General features: G+C 38.5%; 3 protein-coding genes across 3 annotated transcripts; 1 reads left to right on the top strand and 2 right to left on the bottom strand.

The window, feature by feature from the left end:
- Nucleotides 1-339: 339 nt before the first annotated feature.
- On the top strand, nucleotides 340-1,024 carry LOC116180856. Its single transcript, XM_031501014.1, has 2 exons — nucleotides 340-481; nucleotides 552-1,024. The coding sequence occupies exons 1-2, from the start codon at nucleotides 479-481 to the stop codon at nucleotides 960-962; spliced, it is 414 nt and encodes a 137-aa protein (XP_031356874.1). The 5' UTR covers nucleotides 340-478; the 3' UTR covers nucleotides 963-1,024.
- A 2,016-nt stretch (nucleotides 1,025-3,040) lies between these two features.
- On the bottom strand, nucleotides 3,041-4,376 carry LOC116180854 (uncharacterized protein K02A2.6-like). Its single transcript, XM_031501011.1, has 2 exons — nucleotides 3,973-4,376; nucleotides 3,041-3,921 (listed from the first exon to the last, which is right to left on the bottom strand). The coding sequence occupies exons 1-2, from the start codon at nucleotides 4,334-4,336 to the stop codon at nucleotides 3,131-3,133; spliced, it is 1,155 nt and encodes a 384-aa protein (XP_031356871.1). The 5' UTR covers nucleotides 4,337-4,376; the 3' UTR covers nucleotides 3,041-3,130.
- Nucleotides 4,377-5,642: 1,266 nt separating this feature from the next.
- On the bottom strand, nucleotides 5,643-7,310 carry LOC116180678 (uncharacterized protein K02A2.6-like). The gene has a single exon (XM_031500789.1). The coding sequence runs from the start codon at nucleotides 7,308-7,310 to the stop codon at nucleotides 5,643-5,645; it is 1,668 nt and encodes a 555-aa protein (XP_031356649.1).
- Between the last annotated feature and the right edge of the window lie 4,326 nt (nucleotides 7,311-11,636).

Consider the following 11,636-nt stretch of genomic DNA (forward strand, 5'->3'; position numbering starts at 1 on the left):
TTTCAAAGCCTCTTGTGCATCAAAGTGAAGTTGGCAGCGGGTAGGTAAAGTGCTATTTTTAATCGCTTAGCTCAGGCATCATCCTAACACCATTCGCACCTCACGTTTAACTCCGAGCCAATTTCTAATAGAAGTCAAAGTAATTGTGGATGCATTCCAGGCGCCGACTTCCAGACGAATTTTGTACAGAAGACGAAGTAGCCCGACCACTTCACCCACCGTGAAACCCACGCGCACCATTAGCCGGCGCAGAGTCAGCACAACGCAGGCGCAAGGTACACTGCACTTGCACAAGCGCACTAATTTTTCATCCCAATTTTAGAGCGAAGACGATTACCCACAAGGTTTCCACCCAGACAATCGACGACAGCAAAGTACCACAACGACCTGGACAATACGACAAAATTAACCGATCTCGCTTTCGCACTAAACGAACTGCAACACGCCTCGGTACCATTTAGAAACCCAAACAAAACTCATGGTACGAACTCTAAACGTTCTAACACTTTTCCGGACATGGTTTAACACCTTCTTCTTCTCTTCCTCTTCAGCTCGGACGTAACCTATTACAATTTTCAGTTGTAAAAACGCAGTTCAGCGCGACACCCACACCCATTTTACCGTCGACTTACACATCAACAGCACTCATAATCAAACAAGAGCCGCGACCGTTTCAGAAAAAGTCACAAAACTACAAACACCTAGTGCCGGTTAGCACAAACGACGACTATTACGACGTTCTGCCAGTCTACAGCAAGGCTTTGATCGACAGTCACGGTTACGTGCGGTGCTTCGATCGGGGTAGCTTTCCGCATCCCGCCTCCTGCAGACGCTTCATTTACTGCGCGAAGATCGATAGCGGCCATATCGTCGGCTGGGAGTACACGTGCCCGAAAAATTTAAGCTTCGACCCGGTGGGCGGCATTTGCAACTGGGCGACCGAGCTCGGTTGCGCCAGCTAAGTGAACACCGCCAACGTGCGTGCTCGTCAAAGCCAGTAATTAGTTTTAGGTTTGTGTATTTCAAGCGCTTGTTAATAAATGTTATTTGTTGTTTTTTTAAGTTATTAAAGTGTAAAATTTTCTGCGATCCGACTAATGAAGTTAAAGAGTATAAATTAACATCGGAGTTACTACTACGCAAAATTATCAACTCGCGGCATCTACAACGCAAAAATTAAAAGGAAAACGATTCCTGTATAGTACCTTAGGTTTCTCTCTGCAGATTCGGTCTACATACATAGAAATTTTCTCGATAAATGTCCCTGGCGAAACTGTTTACCACGTATTGCCTGTACAAAGCTGTCGAATTACTTAAAACTTACAATTGGTTGATGGTCTTGTGGGTAATAATACCTATCTTCTGATCTTTTCGTCAACCGGAAATGCTTTCTACATGTGGTCGTATAGTGAAGACTAACTCCTTTATGAAGTAAATGTGAACATTGCGCAGAATGGCTCGAAAGCTGTTTTCCGATCAAGGATGCTGCTTTTCTATTGCAAGTCGTGCTCTCATATAGTTTGTAGTTAGTAAGATAAGAACCTCCCGTCTCTCTAAGATTTTAAATGAATGTATGGCCTTACCTTTGCCCTATTATTTAAAATACGTGTGGCTATAGACCTATAGTCCGTCTCACCTTGACTTTACAGTAGATTCTCAAGATTCTGAAGAATTTAAAACATCCGAAGAATCTAAAAAATTTGAAAAATCCAAATGTGAACAACGTGTAGAATGTAACGAATTCGAAACATTGGTTGGGAATCTACAATCCGTGGAATAGGTGGGCTTTCGGAAGGCTATACGAAGAATCTTAAAGACTGAATATTTTCTAAGAAAATTCAAAGATGATTCTAAGGTCTTAAAAGATATTTCATGAAGACTATATGAATGTTCTAAGACTATTCTAAGAGGACTTTTAAATAAGATTCTACTAATTTGTAAAGGACTGTAATGGTTCTGAAGGTTCTTAATATTCTCAAAATATTGTAACAAACCGCCCCTCAAAAATAGTAATAAGATTCGAAGATGTCCTCGAAGACTTTGAGACGATTGTAGGGATTCGAATAGGTTGTGAAGATGATAAGTCTCTCAGAGCTGGGTCTAGCGTTCTAAAACACCGCTCGAGCGACGAGCGCTCTAATTATCTCAAAAGTGCTCGCGAGCATCGAGCTGTTTTGCAAAGCTTCTAACTTCTAAAAGTGCTCGAGCGGTTTGTCGCGAGCGCTCGGGAAACGTGCTCGTGATCGGAATAAATGCTCACAAGCGAAAAACGCGCTCGAGAGCGGAAAAAACGATCGCGCGAGCGCCGAGCAGGAAGATAACTAGCGAGCGGCGCTTAACCCTTCAGCGCTTGAGGGCGGTTAAAAGCGCGAGTAAAAAAAATGAAAATGAACTCCGGTGAGACTCGATGCTGAAGGAACATTGTCTCCCAAGTATACCAGTTTGACTCCAATCTTTATTTAGGAAAAAAAAGATCAAATCAATCCGGCATACAACAGGGTCCCTTCTAGGACACGCCCTTTTCGCCATCACTATCCAACAAATCGTGGTCTCTTTGAAAACTGAACTAAATACTTGGTACAAGGATGATAGGACCGTCGCTGATTATCCAGAAGTTGTCCTACAAACACTCCAGAAAGTTTCTTGGGACACAAGTCGTCATGGTCTTCGATTCAACTTGAAGAAATGTGAGGTCGCTGCAGTGGCGCAACTAGCCTCCGTGAACAGGCAGGTGCTGGATTGGTGAAAAAAGCTCCACTCATTACCACTTACATTTGAACGTGCGGGCGTCCCTCAGGAGTCAGGACAAGATCGAGAATATTCTGTTCTAGACAGGTTGTTAAAATCAGTAAGATCATATACAATGGTAAGATAATTTGGAAGGTTTAATGTTGAGTGGTTCCACCCTGTATATACAACTTACGACGATACATACATTTTTGAGAGTTGGCAACCCTGCAATTTCTATTTGGGGAAAAGCTGCCTGCGCCACTGTTGTATACTTGCCTGTAGTACGGGTGAACAATAATTATAGGCCCCGATATACACAATTAATATTTACTATAATGACAATGGTTCAATACACTGACAAGTTTTTATATCTCCTGTTGCTATCCAACACCCCCTTTTCTTAGAAAAGCACATAGTCGCTGAGATACCCTGGTGCTTCACGAATTCTAGTTGGTCTGGGTACAGTGGCTACTGGACGTGGCATGATAATAGAAGGGTTAACATTTTCAGAAACATCCCTAATTGGTGATACTGGTGTAAGAAATGTTTCTTGTTCTGGTTCGGATATATTATCGAATTCCTCGAGTAGAATATCCAATGGAAGTTTGGAGTGAACGTCATCTGGTGGGCTATCTTTTGTCGATGATCGATGAATTAGTTGATTTGTATGAACCCGGACTTGTGGTTGATTCCATTCACCATCAAGCGAGACGTTGTACAAAACGGAACCGATCTGTTCAACGATCGTACCTGGATACCATCTCCAATGATTACCAATATGACGTTTCACATATACAAATTCACCTTTAACGAATGAGCGCGATTTAGCTCCATGTCGCTTGTTAAATTGCCTTTCTTGTTCAATCTTATGTTGATCCTTTATACCACATGTGTTTGAGTATTTCATGAGGTCCAATATGTTCCTTGGTTTTCGTCCCAACATAAGTTCGGCGGGCGATTTTCCATCGAGTGTTTTATTTGGAATGTAGCGGTAAGTGGTTAAGAAGGTGTTTAAAGCATTTATGACCCCCTCTCCATCATTAATACGTTTGATCGCTCTTTTAAAAGTATCTACGAATCTCTCAGCCTGACCGTTGCATTGTGGATGATAAGCAGGTGTCTTTATGTGTTCAATGCCATGTAATTTGCAAAATTCTTGGAACTGATGGCTGCTGAACTGCGATCCGTTATCTGAAACGACCGTTTTTGGTATTCCAAATCTCGAAAATGCATCTTTCATACATGCAATAGTACTTGTAGTAGTGGAATTTGAAGGAATGAATATTTCAGGCCATTTACTTTTAGCGTCCACGATGAGAAAGAAAATTTTGTCATGCAGTGGTCCTGCATAATCTATATGTATACGTTCCCATACATTTTGTGGAACAGGCCATGATTTGAGATTAGTCTTATGAGGTAATGTACGGGTCTCCATGCACTTAGTACATTCTTTAACTAACCTCTCTATATCCTTATCAATTCCTGGATAATAAACGTAACTGCGGGCTAGTGCTTTGGATCGTTCTATTCCTGGATGACCCTTGTGAATGTGTTTCAAGACTCTGGTCCTGAGTGAAGTAGGAATCACCACTCTTTCTCCAAGCATTAAGGTGTTACGAACTACGGATAATTCGTCTCTCCTATTAAAAAATGGTAGAAGGTCAGTACTAATTTCCTTCTTGTTAGATGGCCAGCCCGAACTCATGTATTCAATGACTGTCGTGATATTAGAATCATTTTTGGATTCCTGTTCGATTTCATTGAATAACACTGGAAGGTAAGTGACAGTATTCGTCTGAATGCTGTTGATAACGATTTCTGTGTATACTGAAGCGATGACGGAATCTTCTTCAGATCTTGGTTGAGAATCGATGAGTCGTGATAAAAAATCTGCATAGCCAAATGAATCAGTATTAATGTATGTTATGTCGAAATCGTAAAGAAGTAACGTACACGCCCATCTCTGTAATCTATTTGCAGTGTAGATCGGTATACCCTTCTTATTTCCAAAGATATGTAGAAGCGGCTTGTGATCAGTCTCCAATGTGAAATGACGACCAAATATGTATTTGTGAAATTTGGTAACTGCATAAATGAGACCAAGTGCTTCTTTTTCAATTTGGCTGTATTTCTTCTCAGTTTCTGTCAGTGTACGAGAAGAATGAAATATTGCTTTTCGACTCTTGTTGGGGAGTTCGTGCATAATCACAGCACCAATCCCTTGATTGCTGGCATCTGCTGCAACTATTATTGGAAGTAACGGATCATAGTGAGTGAGTAGAAGATCACTCTGTAATACTTCCTTCAGTTTATCGAATGCCGATTGTTGATCCGGAGTCCAATACCATGTAGTGTTCTTCTTGAGTAGAACGTCAAGTGGGCCTCTGAGTTGGCTCAATTAACGTAGCTCACTGATGTTGGTAGGTATAGGCATTCTTCTGATGCAGTCAATATCTTATTGGGGTCTGGTTTCAAACCGTGTTCACTGATAATTTGACCTAGAAATTTTACTTCCGATGTGAACAGTTGACACTTCTGTGTTTGAAGAGTGAATCCATATTGTTGGATTCTGCTCATTATTTTTGTTAGATGATATTTATGGTCAGTAACATTTTTACTGAAGATAATTAAATCGTCTAAATATGATTGGACGAATGGTAAATCACCAATCATTGCGTCAATAATATTTTGAAAAACACCAGGCGCTGTTTTGACTCCAAAAGGTAACCTTTTAAATTTGTATAGGCCGCGATGTGTATTAATGGTAAGAAGTTCTTGCGATTCTTCATCTACAGCCAATTGAAAATACGCTTCCGACAAGTCAATAACGGAGAAATATTTGTTTCCGGTTAATGATGCGAATATGTCTTCTGGAAGTGGCAGTGGATGACTATTAGGTTGGAGTGCTGTATTTAAGCCCGTGGAATAATCTGCACATATTCGGATTTTTCCATTTGATTTGTGTACAACGACAATCGGTGTCGCCCAGAGTGAACCTTTTCAATGATGCTCATTTCTTCTAAACGTTTTAATTCCTGATCTACTAATGGCAATGCTGAATAAGATACAGGTCGTTTAGATATGTAAGTTGGCTTTGTTCCTGGCAGGACATGTAATTTAACTTTGGTTTTTGTGCAGAGGCCAAGCTGCTTTGAAAATACGTCTGGGAACTGTTGAGCCAATATGTTGATATACTCATGAGGAACTTCCTCATCTGTTGTTACCGCACTGCATACAGTATTTAATGGCTGAGACCAGAGATCGAATAAATCCATCCAATCGATACCAAGCAAATTGAGTTCAGGAATAGAAGTGACATAGCATTTGCCTTTCTTTGTGATCTCGTTGAGAGTTATGTCACAATAGAAACTGCCAATTATCTCTAGAGGATCTCCTGATGCATTTTTCGCTTGAAATGACGTGTGTTCAGTTATTGGTACATCAATTTGTTTCCAAATATCTGATGATATAATGGTGATATCTGATGCGGTATCCAATTGAAGCTTCGTCATTTTACCATTAATATGTACGGTAGCATACTTTCTTTTATGTTGGAAATTCACTTTATGAACATTGGGAATGCTTACGTGTTTGGTTTGAGCGACAGATTTGCCTTTCCCTGCTTTGGGATTCGATTTATACCCCTGCTGAGAATTGTTCTGTTTACCGCTCTTGCAATAACCTTCCTTATGGCCTACACCCTTACAATCCGTGCATGTGTGTTTGATAAATTCACACGATTTCACAAAATGCATTCCACCACATTTCCAACATGGATATTTCGGTAAATCCGTCGCAGTTGGTTGCTTATTGTTATTACGTGGATGCGGATGTTTCTTGTATTCTACCTTAGAGACAACTGGATTTTTGTTTTCTACCAGTGCCGTATCTTGTTTCAATGCAATCATCTTCTGGCACTCCTGAACCAAATGATGTAGCTCAATAGGATTTTCGGTAGTGTGAGTATCTAATCTACGTAATAATCTAGCACGGATGTCACTGTCCTTGTGTGATTGAAGTCCTGATATAAAGATTAAACATTTAAATTGTTCGACACCCAGCTCGGAGAAAATGAAGTCTTCTATGTTTCGATTCACTTTCCCTGCATATGTTACAAAATCGTCTGAATCTTTCTTCTTCATTTGAAGACAATTGAAACGTCGGTTGAAAATTGATGTCTGTGGACATAATATCGCCTTGAGTTTCTTCACGGTCTCTTCGAAGTTGAAATCTTTCACTGTACGGGGCAGTATATAGTTGACATATTTTGTATGAGATGGATGATCGAGTTTCCGCAACAGAAGTCTGATTTGTGCATCCTCATTGATTTGAGTCTTGGCTGCGATAAAGGTGTCTTCATATCGATTGTACCACTTGTCAAACGTGTTGTGGTCTTCTGGATCGTATGAAAATTCCTTTATGCTGTTTGCCAAAGCCTCGATGATCAATTCACTACTGTTGGACACTGATGATGGATTGGTAGATACGGTTTCCTTCAATGTGTGCTCCAACAGTTGAAGTCTACGATCTTGTTGATGCAAGAGATCCACTAATGCTTCATAAACTTTTTCCGATGCCATGTTTTCTTTCGTGTAAATTTAATTCGAAAAAAATATCTGCAACTGTAATGCGAAGTGCTACACCAATAATCCTCGTCGCCAATTTGTTGTATACTTGCCTGTAGTACGGGTGAACAATAATTATAGGCTTTGATATACACAATTAATATTTACTATAATGATAATGGTTCAATACACTGACAAGTTTTATATCTGACGTTCCTATTTATCCTGTTGCTATCCAACAGTAACATTCTCACCTATAAAATCAATTCAATACCTAAGTGTTCTAGCGAACCTCTTCATTCTGTGTATCGGTTCGTCATATTTACCTAATGGTAACGGGAATGACCTAAATTCATGATATGAGCGAATCGAACCATTATATAATATTTTTAATACCTGTCTATTAACGGCGTTGCTGCACTGTCGACTTGCCTAAGCGTTTTTAACTTTGATGATATTTACTTCACTTTTAACACAAACTACTTAATCAAAAGGCATTTAACACTGGAAATCTGTCTATAACGAAAATCATTTGACGGATTGATATTATGACAGATCAATTGGTTTATTTGTCACGACTTACGTTAATGACGTAATTTTTTTGTCTCAATCGATTTAAATGTAATGAAGTGAGAATCACATTTATGACGTCAGGTTCAGCACCAGTGAAACAAAGTATATGTACAATTTTTTGAATGCCCGGCGAAAGTTGGGCAATAATTGAAAAACAATAAAATGTTGACTAGGGATGTTACAGCTTTTATTAAAAAAAAATCACTATAAGTACTATGCGATGAAAAATAAGTTGCTGTCGAGTCGCCTTTGGAATTTGTTTACATGGGAAATCGTATTTAACTTGAACTTCCAAGCGACTCTATATCAACTCATTTTTGATCGCCTGGTATTCGTTATGGCTGGCTGGCTGTCCCTCTAAGATCTCAGAAATTTCAATAGCTTTAAATTTTCACTAAAAGCTTTCTGCTATAGTGTAGATGTGCAGCTTCTAGTTTTTGAGTTAGATTACTCGTGAAATCGATAGCTTGTTTTTTGTTAGGCGTTTCTGTTGCCAGGCAACGCTAATAATTTAACGTTCTGATATCATTCATAAAGTGGAAAAAGCAAAACCGCCTTTGTTGGGCTTTCCGGCCAGTAGGTATACATTTTTTTGAAACTTTGAAGGCACCTCTGGCAAAGTGTAAGACCCCACTAAATGATCTGGCTTATTGATTTTTTCGCTCTTTAAATATGAAATTGAAAGAAAAAATTTCGCAATGCCTCCGGAACATTTGGCAAGTTTTAATGATGTAAATACAATGCCAGAAATATGACGGGAGTGCACTGAACAACTCTCCTGATGATGAATCTTAAGAAAGTTATTAAATCCGAAAAACAAATAACTTTAGAATTGAAGAAGTGTACTTCAAAATCGCAATTTCAAATAGCGAATGGCAGGCATGGCCACATTCCGAATGCTTAAATATTGTACGAAAACTGGTATCAAGGATTGCAAATTACGGGTTTAATTCAGAATTGGGAATTCTAAAACAATATTTATGCGGCTCTTCTACTTCTACCCCTTCGTAAAGAATTCTTATTCAATGATTCTCATTGTGGTTGAAGATATGAAAACCAGTGTTTTGCAAATGTTCCAATTGAAATATATAGCTATAGTGAAAAAATCAGAAGAGACTTGGGAGTGGTATTTGATAAAAATAGTTGTTATACTTGTATCACATCCTTAGCTACAGTTTAAACCTATAACTAGGTATCACAGTCGTGAATTTGCTTATCAATATAAATATGGGTAACATTTAATTGCTTATCAATTCGTATATAATCTACAACGCAGTCTAAATGGAAGCCCTGCCATGATTTTGTTGTTAAAAATATCAACAATAAAAAGATAAATACCTAACTAAAACAAATTCATACGTAAGCTAGGTACTATAGATAAAACCTTTGTAATACAATACGTATAGACAACCTTAAAAATATACAATAAACTTAACAAAGTAACTTTACATAAGGTTCATTTGATTCAGAACTGCGTATATTATTATCCAGAGTACAAAAAGAGTTACCATTACGATTAAGGCTATAGTTTTGCACCTGTTCCAGGGGCTGCTTGATAAATTCGGCAGTGGGAATTTGTTTCTTGTCGACTGACAAACTTGGGTGTTACAGGAGGTTGAGGGTTCGTACAATGCGGAATTCCCGTTATTTGGAACGCTCATCGCTTCTGGATTTCTAACAAATCCTAACTCGGTTCCTTCCTCTGAATTTCTGTAGAAGCCGCCATTATCCATCTGGAACAAAATTAGCAAGTAAAGTTTTATTGATATTTGATTATTTCAAAATCCAAATTCGAAAGTGAAATTTCCCAGTTTCGGGATGGTAACATTGAATCCGTTTGGCCTTTTTAGTGCGCTTAATAAATAATTTATCTGTGTAAACTGACTGCATGGAACATATGTTAAGTAGTTTAGGCAAAATAACAACGTGATAACAGACTTCGCAACTTGACCTCACATTCCAAGGAACAAAAAGCGTGCTGGACTGCCGAAATTGTAGATTTCATTCCAACTTTTGGATAAGTACAATTAACCGTAGGTAATTAGTTGAATGTGTTAATCCGTTAGATGTACCAGCTTTAAAAAACTTGAATTTTGACACTGTCCCGTCTGGAAGGACGAATTAAACAAGTTTAATATTTGGATGTAGATAACAGAGATCTTTGTTGCTCACATGGACGGATGACGGACACATGGTCGTATTTGCGCACTTTATTAAGGATCCTCAGATCCTTTATAGTTTTGTATGGTTGTCTGTCCTTTTTTCCACCCGTTGACCTGCGTTTGCTATAACTGTAAGTAGTGTTAGTTAAGATCTCCAGATACTTTTGGTAACTTAATTTTTGTCCGTCCGTCCGCTCGTCCGTGGGCGCTATAACTTTTTTTAAAAATGGCCGATCGTGTTGAAATTTGGTGTACGTGTACTTTGGCTATTAAGTTAGGCCGCTATTGATTTTCCGGAAACTAGTTCAGTAGCATAAAATTCGCATTTCGCAGTTTACGCATATTAGTCGTCAAAATGATACTTGTAGTCCAGGGAATAGAGGGCTTGCAAGATGAGAAGTTCCGATTTATTTTGCATGTCATAGTCATTTGGTGGTTAAGAATCTATAAGTTTTCGACCTTCTCCCCTTGTGCTTCCCCCGTACCACCCCCAAAACCCCTGAAATTTGGTTGGTTTCATATGTTCATTAAATAAGATGTAGAGCTTGAGAGTTGGTTCTATTTTTAAGAATTCTGAAATTTCTGTGTAGATGTTTTAACCCAATTTTATACTTTATAATTTATGTTTTATGAGTTTTAGGAGAAAATGAATGTATTGTGGTATAAATCACCCTACCCTGCACTCTTACGAAAGGGGATACATAATAATTAAACTTGCAACCTTCGCTAGTGAAGATATTTCTTTCGTTTTAAGGGTAGTACGGGGTAGTACCAGATATTCTTCCACGACATGCAAAAAAAATTGGACTACTTCTCGTTTTGCAGGAAATGGTCCATTTTCAGTCTCTATTTCCTGGACTATTATTTAATTTACACATTTTATAAATATATATTATATTAACGCTAGCACCACCAATCATCGATCACTTCCAAGAGCAAGCACGTCTGTTTGTAAAGCATGTATGATAGGATGATTATGTGCGATTTTTTATGGGTTTTTGTGCATTCCCAAACAGATAAATGTTGGTACCTAGTGTATGTAGGTCGTTTCAATTACAAACGACAATAAAAGGCATTGCACAATGTGTTTGCAGTAGTCCCGCAACCCGCAACCGAGCAACGTTAAACACACCTATCGCGAGTTTTATTAACCGTAAACATGCATGAGTGACTACAAGATATTTATTGCACAAGCTTGACATGGTAACAACCCCACGAATATATTAGTTCGCACAAATAATAAAAATAGATAAATTACAATATTACTTTTTTGGTCATCATTTTCCGGTAGCGCTCCGCTCCAAACTAATCCACAAATTTTCGGGCATCAGTTCATGTTTCACATGGTATGCTACGTACTACCGAGTAACGATCACATTTTACTGAATAAAAATTAAATTTAAACTAAGTACACCATTCCCACCACATAATAATGTGGGATTAGAGGTTGAAATACCTTACAGATAAGATATCGTGGTTTCATTCAATCGAATAACAAAGTTAAGTAAACATGTTAACAATATTATTTCGATGCGTTATGTGAGAAAAATTCAAAATTCTCACTGGTGTCAATTGTATATAGAATTGCATCGACACCATTCTGTTA

This window comes from Photinus pyralis, unplaced genomic scaffold (assembly GCF_008802855.1).
Source record: "Photinus pyralis isolate 1611_PpyrPB1 unplaced genomic scaffold, Ppyr1.3 Ppyr1.4_LG9, whole genome shotgun sequence".
Lineage (NCBI taxonomy): Eukaryota > Metazoa > Arthropoda > Insecta > Coleoptera > Lampyridae > Photinus > Photinus pyralis.

Coding starts and splice junctions, on each gene's coding strand:
- LOC116180854 (XM_031501011.1), bottom strand. CDS start 4,336: ATGCTTGGAGAAAGAGTGGTGATTCCTACTTCACTCAGGACCAGAGTC. Junction 3,922..3,972: donor TACTACAAGTACTATTGCAT/GTATGAAAGATG, acceptor CGGTCGTTTCAG/ATAACGGATCGCAGTTCAGC.
- LOC116180678 (XM_031500789.1), bottom strand. CDS start 7,310: ATGGCATCGGAAAAAGTTTATGAAGCATTAGTGGATCTCTTGCATCAA.